This window comes from Stigmatopora nigra, chromosome 23, assembly GCF_051989575.1.
Source record: "Stigmatopora nigra isolate UIUO_SnigA chromosome 23, RoL_Snig_1.1, whole genome shotgun sequence".
NCBI classification, from domain to species: Eukaryota; Metazoa; Chordata; class Actinopteri; order Syngnathiformes; family Syngnathidae; genus Stigmatopora; species Stigmatopora nigra.
In genome coordinates, this window is record NC_135530.1 from 349,604 (window position 1) to 363,334 (window position 13,731).

The 13,731-nt window shown below is 55.9% G+C and overlaps 1 protein-coding gene across 3 annotated transcripts in view; it reads left to right on the forward strand.

The window, feature by feature from the left end:
• celf2 (cugbp, Elav-like family member 2) overlaps positions 1-13,731 on the forward strand; it is a 73,415-nt gene that overhangs the window by 3,822 nt on the left and 55,862 nt on the right. For all 3 annotated transcript variants that reach the window (XM_077710135.1, XM_077710134.1, XM_077710137.1), the window contains exon 3: positions 11,687-11,828. In XM_077710135.1, coding sequence (XP_077566261.1) covers positions 11,719-11,828 — 110 coding nt within the window. In that variant the 5' untranslated portion in view covers positions 11,687-11,718. The remainder of the gene's footprint in view (positions 1-11,686; positions 11,829-13,731) is intronic.

The window sequence follows — 13,731 nt, forward strand, 5'->3', positions numbered from 1 at the left end:
CTGGCCGGGCTGCCCGTTGGCTGTTTACGGACGGACGTTTACCGGAAAATGTCTTTCCATTTCCTATTCATTTTAATGGCTGTATCCATTCTCCTTGGCGTCTAGTTTAGCCGCTGGACAATATTGGGGGAACGGCGCTTCCGTGGCGGCGGCGTCCTCTCATTGGTGCCCCCCCCCCCCCCCCCCCCCACCTCTGGGGCTTCACTTTTGACACCTTTTGAACACGACACAATTAGGTGACAAAGCCACCCCGGGGAAAGCGCGCCGCCGTCTTTCCAGCGGACAATTTGTCCTCCTCGTTAGCGTGGCGCAGATGAGGTCGGCGAACCGCATTAACCTCTTTGGGCCCGCCGCATAATCGCCTTTGTTAGCGCGCCGCTAATACGCCGAGGCTATCGAGACGATGCGCTCGGAAGGAAGACGCCACCTTTCTGATTTTCCCCGGGAGGCGCAATAGCGCGCCGCCGACGCTAAATCGTCTCCCGTGAAAGCGCAGGTTGTCGCTCTCGTAAGCGGCGCAGCGCAAGCTAGCCAAGTTAGGGAAAAAAGTCTGCTTTTTAGGACTGCGAATAACGTTGTAGAGCAAGTCGGCAAAGACCTTTAAGAGATAGATTCTCCCATATTACATGGCGCAATTATCGTATCGATTCGAAATCTGTCCGATTCGATCGTCACCCGCGTAGGCAATTGTTGGCTGCGCTTCCACTCGCGTCCGCTAGTCGGCAGCAGTGCCCCGCCGTGCCCCAAATCATGCTTGGACACACGAGGGCGCTGATTCGCAGCTCAAATCACCTAGCAAATTGGACTTATTCAATAATAATAGGATAGTAACGGCCCAAAAAAAGAAGTTACTTTTCTCGTTTGGCCCCGTTTGCGCTAAAAACCAAACAAAATGTTATCTTGAAGTCCATAGGTTGTCCAAACTTGAAACGGAAACATTTTTACTTCTGTGCCCAATGAGAAATAGATCAAAATGTAGGATGGGTTAAGAAAATTTCCGCTAAAGTGGACTTTGGTGATGAATGGGATGGGATCGTGCGGCCGATACGCACCCACACGGCGGCGGTGGCGGTGGCGGCGGCCCCGTCACGCCACTCCTCCCACGGCCGGCGTTTAAGAGGACGCCCGACGAGCCTTTCAATCCACAAAGAGGAGCGCACGTGTACGCGTGTGGCGCAGAGCGACGTGTAATTGCGTCGACTGAATGAAGGGCGAAGTGCACGTCGCCGTTGTTTGTGGCGCCCGTTGATGAGATTCCATTAAAAGCCATTACGTCCGAGAGCCCTCGCCGCGCCGCGCTTTTACACGAGTGGCGGAAGGGGGGGGGGGGGGTAGGGGGGGGTCGCGTGGGTGCCGTTCTCGCGGAGGCCAAAGCCCGCCTCTTTACCTTTTTGAGCACGAGCTATAATGGGCGCGCACGCGCTCGGACCCTCGTGCCGCCCGCTGGAGTGCGCGGAGGCCGCTCGTTACAGGAAGCGGGCAGGCGGGCGGGCGATTGGGCGATAGCGAGTGAGCGAGAGCGCCGTTACCGGGTAGCATCGGCGAAGCAAGCGAGCCAGCAAGGAAGGAAAGAAGGATGCTAAAATGGAGGCGCTTCATAAAAATGGTCTGCCTTTGTCTTTCCACTCATTTATTGTCATTTCTTTGGAAATTCCAATGACAAGCAAACAAGAAAGGCGTGGAGGAGAGAGGGCGCCAAGTGCCAAGCGTCTTCTCACCAGCAGCCTCTTCCTACCTTTTAAATATCATGGCGTGACATTTTCCAAGACACCTCCCAAGCCGTCAAAAGAAAATCTCCCGCTTGCCGTGTTAAATGGCCGCTTAAATCACGACGGCCCCGTTCAACTTAAGAACGGGCGCCGTCTTATCGTCCTCGGCGGGCCAACCGGGGGATTCATTTACACTTTACACGCGCTTCCCCCAAGAAACGTTTAACTGGTGACGTGCACTATCCACCAAAGTCTTTTTATTATTTTCTTTTTCCCATCCCCTCTTTTAACAAGCCTCCCCCTCTTTTGGCAAGTGGCCCGCGGTGATGACGCATCACCCCGGGAACCGGGAAGTAGGCGCCTTGAGCGTGGGGCGGCGGGGGGCGACGGCGCGACCTCCCCCCCCCGAGGAAAGCGTCGGCCCATCGATCGCGCTCGCGGGCTGTGGATCAATGGGCGGGGGGGGGGGGGGTGCCGGAGCTTCCGCCTCCCGCTCGCGACCAAAGCAGAACGAGGAGGCCGGCGGGAAGCCGGCCAAGACCGCCGGCGGCGGCTCGCCATCCGACCCGAGAACGTGTTGGCGTTTTCCGGCCAGCGCAAAAGATTTTCGACGGCGGCGTTTTGCCGTTTGCCGACTCTCGTCAACGTGGAAAATACGGCACTAAAGTAAAGAGGATTTTGTTAGTTGTTTGGGTTTTCTTCATTTTTGCGTCAATTGGGGATTTGAAGCATAAAATAGGACGCCTTAAAAGGCTATAGGATAGCTTATACATGGTGCATTGGTACTTGGTACATAGCGAAATTGCCAGTTGAGATTCTTGATTGTTTTGAGCATCTTTCATCCAAAAAAGGCCATTTTTTTTACAGTTGATTTCATTGAGTGCGTCTGTGAAAAATCTGCCTTTTATTTTTATTCAACGTCAGCAAATGATCCCACGCAAAAGTAGCGGCGCCGGCGGGCGCGTGTGACGGAGGCGCCTCCGAACGGGAAGTGTGGTTGTTTGATGGCGCCCGTCCGTCACGCCCATCGATCCGTGGCCGGTCCGTCTGCCGCCATCGATCGGCCGCCCAAACACGCCGACGTTTATTCACACGGTGGCGACGGGAAGACGTATCGATCTGACGTCGGGCGGGAGCGCCTGCCTGTGTGCGTGCGTGCGCGCGCTTGGCCAAGGCGTAGCGTGGCGTAGCGTGGCGTTTATTTCATCAGAGCGGAGCGATGAGGCTTTTGAACGGCGTCCGTCAAGGCCGCAATGCGCCGGACAATGTTGACCGACTTTGGCGGCTTCCTCGGACGCTATCCGACGTCAAACGTGCGGCTTTCTTCACAGCGCGCTCCGAAGCAACGCTTTCTGGCCAATGAAAAAGCGCTTTTGTGCCGTCAACGCCGCCGACGTCTCTGCTCCCCGCCGCTCGCTGTCCTTTTGTGAGTCGGCAAAAAGATTTCAGCCAGTGTCAACTTCAACCAAAAGACTTTACGCCGCTAAATGGATTTGATGTCCGTCAATGAATCATCCTTTGCGAAAAATACACTTTTTTTTTTACCACAAATTGTCTCTTAAATAATACATTTGTTGCACTTTTTCAATCGACGCGTCACGGGGACGTCCCTCCTTTTCCGTCGTCTGTGGGAATTTGCGTGCGGCAAAATCCATTCAACGCGCGCCGCCCCCCTTTGGCAATCCCCGCCGCTCGTCCACTCGCCGCCCATTGTAATATCTAACGGAATTGGAGCGCCGACAGGTTATCATAATCCAATTTCCCAGACAATGGCTACAGCAGGGGGGAGAATGGAAAAAATGGCCGCCCCGGCACCGGCGGATTCAATTACGCCGGGAGAAATAATTAGAAGCCACGTCCCAAAAATACCACTTTTTTTTTTGGGGCCTGTGGGCGAGCGCGATGGGCCGTCGGGCAAAAAGGGACAGCCCAAAGAAACAATGGCGTCACCCTCTCATGTAGGATCCCCATTTTAGGATAGATTGGAAAGCAAAATGGCTGCCATGAGGCACGGCTATAGCCGTTGGCGTGGGATCCCACTCCTTTGATTTCTCTGGACGTCGTTTGTAAAGTTGCCATTTTCTTGAAAGGGAAAAAAAAGTTGGTCAGATCAAAAGATAAGCGGACGCTAACAATCCTCTTTTCCTTAACCACTTGCGCCTGATCTCTCCGGGCCGGCGCTGGCCTCTCTTTGATTAGCGGGCCGCGCTCTGCTCGCCGGCGATAACGTCCGCCGTTGGCCAAATCTGGCGTCTTTCAATATTTTGCTGCCGGCTGGGCTTTGGCGCCTTTGACAACGCCACAAAGGCAACGGCGACGGCTCTCTTCTGCGGGGCGTCCGAGGAGAACAAAGTGGGTGGGTGGTTGTGCCACGCCTGAACGCCAAACGTGCTCAGCCAACTCCACTTTGCGTCCGCCTTTGACGGCGCCAGACGTCCCAACTGAATCAACGGGCGGCGTCGCCCACCCGGCGGCGTAAATCACCACGGGGGCGGCGGCCCACGCGTGGTCCCCGTGAAGGAAAAGGCGCGCCCGAGCATTTGTCCTCCGTCACCTTCCCGGCGTCTTAAAAGCGGGCGCATCGATCGCTCCCGCTCGATACGACGACGCGTCGGCTGACCTTTTTGGGCCCTGCCTGGTACGTTCCGTCGGAGAGACATTAACGCAAATTACCCGCCGCCATTAAACTCCGGCACGGCCACCATACGAGGCGCCGGGGAGCCGCCGCGCCCGGCCGTGATTTACGGCCTCCACCGACCCAGCCGCTAATTGAGCCCGCGCCCATTGATCGTGGCGTCCGCGGGCGGGCCCTGACACGCGCGGGGGCCTCGTAAACGTGGTGTCGCTGGCAGAAAAAGCGGCCAGACGCCTGTCACCGGACGTGCGTCCAAATCCATCCCATGAAAATGGATGTGGAATGAATGGAATGGGTGGAAGGTGGCGACGGCCGGCAAGGCCAAGCCACAAAAGGCGGCAAATACTTCCAAGTGGGCCAATCTGGCTCCCCCGGGCTTCCCGGTCGATAGCAGATCGGCGCCATCTGCGGCGCTCCGGGCCGGACCCTTCTCCTCGGATTTGCCGGGTGGCAGACGCGCGTCCGTTTCCCGACTTTTGCGTCGCTGCGATCCCGTCGGGCTTCTCCATCAATAATTTGCCTTTTGCTCAAAAGCGGTTTCGGAATTTGACACACTTGCGCCCGGCCGTCCTCGCCCGGCGACCGTTCCCGGCACCCCCGCGGTCTCCACCATCCGTGGCGCCTTCCGTCACTTTTTGTCGGCGTGAAGCGTGAAAACGAAGCCTTCTCGAGCGTTGCCATTTCCTTTGTAATTGCGTCAAAGCGTTTTTTCTTTTTTCTTTTTGAAGCCCCGTCTTTCTGGCGTGTGCCCCCAACCCCTCCTCCCGTCCCTCCCGTCCCTCCCGTCCCCCCCGCGTGTACGTGTGAGGGTGTTGATGAGACGGGTAAAAATACAGCATGGAGCTTTTTTTTATGCTAATTAGCCTTTAAACCTGCCGCACGTCACGCGGCCTCTCTAATTAGACGCTTCTTCTTCGTCTTTTTTTCTTTTCCCCGTTTCTCGGCGAGGATGGCGCGGCTGAATCACCCCGGCGAATCCCACTTGTTTGGCGCGGCGGGTCGGCCGCCTCCGGCAGTCGGCGGCCAACGGGCCCGCCGTTTCCCGTCTCTGCGCGCTCACGCCCGTTGCTCGTCTGTCGTCTCGCTCCGTCCATCTGCTGCCGGCGTCTGCGCTTTTCCCCCAATTAGTTGGAGGGTGCCGGAGCTCGCGTCCGTGGGAAGCGGGAGGGTGCCGGAGCTGGCGAGGTGGCCCCGCCCGCCGTTGACTCTGGGCTGCCGTCGACGGCGATAGACGTCCCATGGGTCGGAGATCGGAGCGATAAAGCCGGCCGTACAAATAGCAGCGCTGCCCAGCGTCATTTGAAAGTAGAATATTCTACACGTGACAAACATATGACAAACCATGGATTGGTCTCTACTTAGAGTTGGGTTCAAAAGAATACACCATGGACTTTTGCTTCCCCCCCAAAAATGCGGTACAGACTGCAAGCACGCTTCAACTTTACCTCGGCAGATCAAAGTGGCGGTTGCCACGGCGACTCCTCCGAAACCAGTCTCGTTTTCTTTTTTTTTCTTCCGGGGCCCGGCTTCCGTCGGGCGCCCTCTTCCGCACCGTCGTATTCAGATCTTTCTATTTTGGCAGCCCGCCGTCCGTCAATTTGCGGCTCGAGCGCCTACCAGGTGAGCCGTGGCGGCGCGCGAGAGACGGCGACCCGTCATTTGCCCCGACGAGCGGCGCGTCAAATTGCGACAAAACGCGACAAAACCACAAACGAGCCGCGTCTCTGTGATTTGTCGCGTCATTTGTCCAAATGGCCGATCCCGGAGAAAGACCCGAGGATCGGACGCCACGCCGTTGGACGCCGTTGGACGCCGTTGGACGAGGGTGGTCCAAGCCAGCCGAGTTGCGTTTGGGCGTAGGCGTAGAAAAGATGGATTTTCCTCCCCTGGCCGTCCAGGCGCACAAAAGAGGGCGAACAAAGACCCGAGCGGAACATCCGCAGACCCCCGCGTTAAAAGCCGGCCCCCGCTGGCCCCCGCCGGCCCCCGCCGGCCCCCACCGGCCCCCGTGAACCCCCGCCGCTCGTCGCCGTCGCCGCCTTTTGTTTACGGGAGGGAAAAAAACAGCCCCTCCCGCGGTGTCAATCTTCATCTTGGCTTTTAGGCGCTTTCGATTGGATTCGTTTTTTTTTATTCCCCCTCTCTCACTCTCTCTCTCTCACTCGGTAGCCATTTTGAGACAAGTTGCCACGGCGATCTGGCAATTAATATTGGACCGGCAATCTTCTCTTTTTTTTTCTTTCTAGCTCGACTTGACAGCGCCGAGTTCCGGGAGTTGGAAAAGCGGCTAGCGCTTGGTGTTTTGCCCCTTTTGCCCCTTTTGCCCCTTTTGCCGTGGGTCAACGGAGCGGCGGGAGACGAGCGCTCCCGGAATAGAGCCGGCCGGCCGGCCGGCCGGCTGGCCTGGCAGCTTTTTTCTTGCCGTTTGCGTAGAGGGGAGGCGGCAAATGTCAACAAGAATCTGCCGGGCTCAGACTGAAATAGACAAGAGCGCCCACTAAATCTGACGCTTTGGATGCCACGACGTCCGTCTCACGTCTTCTCCCTTTTGGACTATTCTCACTCTTATGTTATTCGTAGCCATTGAAACGGGCCTATTTGGAGGCATTTGCGCACCAAATTTGGCCATTCCCGATGACCAAGTGCGCCAAGTAGTCTGTCCGAGTCGACCATCTTGAAATGGCGACTCCCCTTTTTGGCTTTTTCTTCTCGGCGATGTCAAACGCCGCTTCCGCCGCCGTTTAGATGAGATGAGTGGGCTTAATTGGACGCGCAACAAAGGGCTTTGGGCCAAGGCCAAGGAAAAGTAGCCGGCCGCGTTCTCCCGGGCGCCCCACATCCGAAAGCTCTTCGCCGTGGCTTCCAGACAGCCAAACCCGGCGCCCCCCCACCTTCCCCCCCAACCCCGCCACCTCCACCGAGCATTAGAAGAGTCTTTCCCTAATTGCTTTCTCCGGGGAGAGAATTAGCCGAAAGCACGTCGGCGGCATAAAAAGCAGACGGGCCAATCGGCTTTTGGCGGGCATTTTCTCCGGCCGCTTCTCCCGCTTGGGGTGGAATTGGGCGCCGTGACACTTTCAATGGAGAAGACACACAATTTGAATTGGCCAGGCAGCCACGTGTGTGTGCGCGCGCGCGTTTGACTTCCTGTTTGTTTTTAATAACGCGGGCGGCGCCCGGCTTTCCACGCCGAGTAGACGTGCGGCGTTCTTATTTTTATTGTCATGTTAGATGTAAGATTTGATTTCCCTGCCAGAAATCCTGGACTGACCTTGACTCGGAAGACAAAAAAAAAAAGTAAAAGACAAACACTTGACTTGAGCTCACAAATGTTGGCGGCGCCTTTTATGGCTAACGTACGCTTTTTTAATACTACCATTTCTGGGCTCCATTTTGTATTTTTGATGTTGTTCTCATCTTGGATATTTTAATTGGAAGCATCTGGCATTTCCCATGTATTTGACGTACCATTTATATATTTTCAAAAGGTATCTTCTTTTTGTTTTGCTCACTTGAACGCTTTATCCATTCCATTTTTGAATTGTTTTATTTTGAAGGGGTTAAATTGTAACTGGCGGCAGGTCGTTCCAAGCGTTGTTTGGTGTCATAACCCCAATCTATATAATTGTATTTTTTTTAAAAAGAACTTGTGTCAGCTACCTGACTCCGGGTGTCCGCCCGTGACAAATTTGGACACGTATGGCCGTCGCTGGCAGGCAGGTGTCGCTGGGTGGAGTCCCTGGCGGAAGGATGGGCCTCCTCGCTCCATCTTTAATAAGAGTGAGAAGGTTGCGCTTTAATATGATCAGCGTGTTTTTTTTTTAATATGAATCGCAACATGTGTGTGTGTGTGTGTGTGTGTGAGTAAGGGAGTGAGTGAGTGGGGTATTGACGGGCAAACGGCGATGGCGATGGCGGCGGCATTATTGGCGCCGTTTGACTGGCAGCCTCCGTAAGCCTGGCCTGGGATATATAATCAAAAAGCCCTGTGAGAGGCGGCAAATAAAAACAACGGGATAAAGGTGCCACCGCCGACGTCGGCGTCGACTTCCTAAAGAGAAATAAAATATTTAAAAAAAAGGAGCCTTCACGCCCCCGCCGTCTTTTCTTTTTTTGCAGTGATTATCTGGCGTCGTCGTCTTGATCTGCATCCTCATTCCTCCGTGGCACCTTTTCATCACGCCGACCCTCCCGGCACCCGTGGCTGCGTCCCCGGGGGGCTTTGGGGGGGAGGGGGCAATCTTTCATCCCGTGAAAAAAGCCAAACGCCCCCGCAGATGCATTTGATCACGTTTTTTTCTCCCCCCGTTCTGGCTTTAATTAATATGGCGGTGGAAACGTCCTTCTACCTTCCTTTTAATTTTTAGTTGGCGCTGACCCGCCTCACCCGCCTCACCCGCCTCACCCACCTCACCCACCTCACCCGTTTGCCCCGCCATGTTGCCACTGGAATAGATTTGGCCCATGAGATGAAATGGTAAGGCTAATGTAAATAGTTGCCACTGTTATGAGGCAAAATCCCCATCCAAACGAGTGACGTTGTCCGTTGGAGAAGGCAGAGGTCGCCAGGCCTGGTTTCTTTCTTTTCCCGGCGGAGGAGGAAGCACGTGCGCCGTCTGTCTGGCGGCTTGACGTGTGAAAGGCGTGGAAGCTTGGCGTCTGTCGACTTGACGTTCGTCAAGCTGACGTTCGTCATCTTGAAAGCCTGGAGAGCGCGCGTCCCTGCCTGGCCCGCCCCTCAGCCCGCCCCTCAGCCCGTCCGTCAGCCCGTCCGTCATCCCGTCCGCCCGCGTCTGCGTTTTGTCCCTTTCTTCTCCCTTTTGTTAACCTGACAAATCTCCTCTAATGACTGCGGGCGTCTTTTTCTCTCTCTCTTTTTCTCTCTCTGTGTCTTGTCGCTCTGGCGTCAAGGGGCCCCGTCCGTCTTTTGACGGGGGAGACCAATCAAAAGGGCACAATTTCAAAGCGCCCGCGCCCCGCCGCCGTCCAACGACGCTTCGGGACAGCCGACGTTCCGGCCAACTAATAGTCTCCATTTTTTTCTCTTTTTTTTATGGATGCTTGCTTCCATGCTTTTTCTTAGTATTTGTATTCATCGGCATACTTTTTTTGACTTGACGTATTTCTTACATTAGACTGGACGTCTTCCGCCGTCCACGGCAACCCACTTGCCGACATTGTTAATGTTTGCCGTCGTTTAGCTCGTTTGGAGCTCTCTGGCGGAGCGCCGCGTCGCGCCGCGCCGTTCCGACCAGACGGACGGAGGGACGACTTTGATGGCCTCATTACTTTGGCCGCTTAGGGTTACGCCCCCTCGGCCTCGTCGGCCCCCGCCGTCCTTTCTTCTTTTGGCCGCTTTGATTGGAGGCAGGCGACGACGACGACGGCGCCATTGATCATGGTTTGCATCCTGGCCGCCCGACGCCAGGCTTTTTTTTTTTCCCAGGCAAAAACACACACACGGTGGGGAATTTGGGGGCAAATTGGAGTGAAAAACGGGGGCCGGCGAGCCGCGCGGCGTCGGCGTGCGGCGGTTGCCATGGAAACACCCGCCGCGTCTGGCCTCGGCGCCTCCTCAGAATTTACCCCGATTTGAGTCGTATTTAGGTACGCTTAAAAGCTCATTCGCGTTCATTTGGCTTTTCTGCGGGGTATCTTTTCAGATTTAATCACCCCTCTTCTTCTTTTTTTGTTCGAACTAACGAGTCCGACGGCAGGCTTTGATCGACGTCTGTGTCGTTGAAATATTCCCATCTCCCTCCCGTAGCCTATCCACGCCATGTCTCCATTGGGCTTGGCGCTCGCTCGCCGCGTTTAAATCCCGTTAAAGCGCCAATCCGGCGTAGGACAGACGGATCGGCACGCCGATATTTACGGCGGTGCTTTTTTTGGCCGGCGCCAAGTCCTCCTCGTTCTCCCATTTGACTTTTTCGGACTTTCCGTAACTTTCCAACGGCGAGGCGCCAACCTGGCTATCTCGCTATTTTTATGGATGAGCTGCCCGCGTGCGTGCGTGTATTAACGCTAGCTAGCTATGCATTTATGCGCGTGAGCATGTAGCGCAGCCGCTGGTGGCCACCACGCACGCAGATGCCTTTTCTCCTCCAGCACCCCAAACGTGCCGCCAGAACAAGCGAAGTCGACACGACACAATTTTGTACGTTTTGCATGAAAATGTCAGCCAGCAAAGGTTTTTTTGAATGCTTTTATTGTCAATTTCCATCTGTTTTTATTCCCCCGAGATTTGCATCTTTGCGTGGATCTGGTCTGACCGCCATTTGGCGTCCCGTCATGAAAAGCCCCTCCCTCCCTCCCTCCCTCCCTCCCTTCTTCCCTTCTTCCCTCCCTCTCTCACTATCTCGCCCAATTCTTCTTATTATTCCTAGACGTCGGCGCGTGGCGCACCTGGCGGGCCGGCCCCATATCCGCCGCTAACGAGAAGTGAACGTGTGGAAAAATGTGGGTCCGCGGGGAGCGCTTCTCCCGCTAATGGCCTCCGACGTCTGCCTCCACCTGACAGGTGGAATGGACGTGGGAAAGGAAAAAAAAAAGGAAGGAAGAAAAAAAAAAAGTCCAACATGAGTGACGTTGTTAAGCAGACGCAGAGGAAACCTTGGCGCTCGCTCCTCGACACGTCCTAACAAGCCGACGCGCTTTTCCCCGTTGCTCTCTCCGTTCATCTGGCCGGCTTCACCCAGCCCCGACATTTATTGGCAATTTCAGGCTGGTTGGGCGGGCAGGCGGGCCAAAGCCTTCTTTGGCCTTCCGTCAAAATGCCCATTCATTTTCAATGTGGTGTATGTCGTCGTCGTCGTCACCTGTCTTTTTCTCAAATTTCTTTTCTGCGGGAATTCCCATTCATCCCAAATTGCGTTGGGATTCCGTGGTTGTCGGCGACAGATGCCCATTGCCGTCGACGCCCACTCAGAATCCTGGGGATGCATATTTGTGCCTCCCCCTTCCTCCCCCCTTCCTCGCCGGCGCCGTCACCCGTCCTCATTCCGGCTGCAACGCTTTTCCCCGCGGCGGAAAAATATTGCGTCATTTGTCACGGGGCGCTAATTGGACCGGGATAAGCGCCCCCGCCCGTGGAAGCTAATGTTAGCCCGTGAAAAATGTGGAGAGTGGCGGCCGAGAAATGCTTCTGTTTTGTTTTGACTGGAATTGAACTTTTGCAGTTGTTGTTGACAGAAATGACAAAGAAGGGAAATAATGATCCACTATTGATGTCACTATTGACCAAGGCTCCTTTTCACCTCAATAAGTCTTTTTTTTTTTTTTTTGGAATGCCTCCCTTTCCCCATTCCGGCGACTGACTTTCTTCCCTCATTTCTACTTCCAGGGAATTTGACCACTGACAAAAAAGCGGCCCCAATGACACACCCATGGGGAGCCATCGGACAGCGCCTCCCACGCGAGGCGCGTCAGTCCCCCGCCGCCGCCACCGCCTCCGACCATCCCGGCGGCAGAGCCAGGCATTTGAGGTAAGGCCACGCTAGCTAGCTAGCTAGCTCTTGTGTGTCTCTTTTCATCCCGGTGCCGTCGATTGAAATGAGTTGATCCCCGCTAGACGTCCGTCTTATCAAATACTAAATATAGCCAGTGGAGTCCGACTTGCGTCCCGAGCAAAACCCGTCCATCCTTTTGGAGAATATCTCGACTTAGCAACTCTCTTTTTCAACTAGGGATCGACTTAAAAAGCAGCCAATGAACGAATGAATGAAAAGCCAGGCGTAAAATGTTGTCAATTGTGGCTAAGCCGTCGCGCTGGGGGGGCGGGGGCCCAACATCGATGGCCATCTTAAACGGGCAGCCCGGGGCGCCTTATTTGGTGTCGGCGTTCCATTCTCCGCCCGCCTTTTGTCTCGGGCTCGCCGTTCCCGTCGGGCCGAGCGGATTAGCGGCGGGAGCTAATGAAATGTAATTAGCTCCCACTTCCGATAACAATCCATGGTCTGGCCGTGCCCCAGAGGAGCTCCCGTCGCTCCGTCCGTCCGTCCGTCTGACTTTCTTTTCTCCCCCCGCGGGGGCGCCCGGCTAGCTAGTACGCGGAGCACCCCCCCCCCCCCCCTCCCCCCTCCTTTCCGGGGGAGGATTTATTTCCCCAGCGGTTTCCACGACGATGGCGATAGCATTGACAGGTCTCGGCGGGCCCGAGTCAGATCTGTCCGATGCGTCCCCGGCTGGCCGGCCGGAATGAGATTTCTTATCGAAGGAGGCGGATTAGCCGCGTAACCGGCTTTGGCCTCGCCGACCGTGACTTTTTTTGCTGGGAAAAGCCGGCGAGTGGCCAGACCCAGATGTGGAGCGTAGTGGCCAGACTCTGGAGCGTCTACTTACGTACGGAAGACGGCCAAAAATGCCTCGGCGCCCACAAACTCTTCCCCCAAAAAGTTCTGACGGGACGCGCGGCGTTGCCCGGCGTACGACTGGCTTTTGTCGTTTGTCTCCGAAAGGCGGCGTGCCATTGGCTGCGCTGTTTCCGCGGCAACCGGCAGATGAAGTTTTCCTCCCGGCGGCGCGATCACGCCGACCGACTTCCCCAACCCGCCGTACTTTTCCTTCCCGTCACTTCCGTCCGACCCACCCGTCGGCATTTGGACGCGGTGGGGGGGGGGGCTATCAGCTTTCTGGGAAATATGTCGGTGGCTAAGGAGATGGCCGTTATTTTGACGCGTGTCATCCATATTTTACGCGAGCGAGTTTTAAAGAGCGCCGCCCGTTTGCTAATGAATGCCATTTCCCCTTTAATGAAGGTTCCCACGCCTTTTGTCTCCGCCGCCGCCGCCGCCTCTGGATGGTTTTCACGCCTCCGCCGAGCCCCGCCCACTGGCGGCCATCTGTGACTTGACTTTTGTGGCATTGCTTGGTGGGAAAGTGGAAACGGTGGCATTCTGGACCCCAATTGGTTGTGCTAAAAGGAAAGCGACACCGCTTGCAGTTAGTCTCCTTCCATCTTCTGTTTGTTTATGATCGGACGCCGCCGCCGCCGAGTGGATTGTTTGTCTCTCCGTCTCTGGCTGGCTGGCTGGCCGGCCGGCCCATCTGTTTGTCGGGCTGGGCGCCCCGTCCCGTTCCGTCGTGGCCACCTGTCTCGTCGGTGGCGTCCAACTGTCGCGCGCCGCCTTTGTTGCTAAAATGACAAAAGTAGAAAAAGAAGCAACGGCGCACGGCGAGGAAGCGGGGGGAGGCTCGATGTGGCTCGATGTGGCTCGATGAGGCTCGATGAGGCTCAGTGCGGCTCGGTGTGGCTCGGGGCTCCCAAAAATCCCTCTGGTCCAGCACTCCAATGGAAGCGCTCCATTTGAGGATGGCAGCCACGCGATTGGCTGGCCAAGTCGGCATGCCTTGACTCCGTTTTTGCGCCCATCTCCATCCCCTCAATGA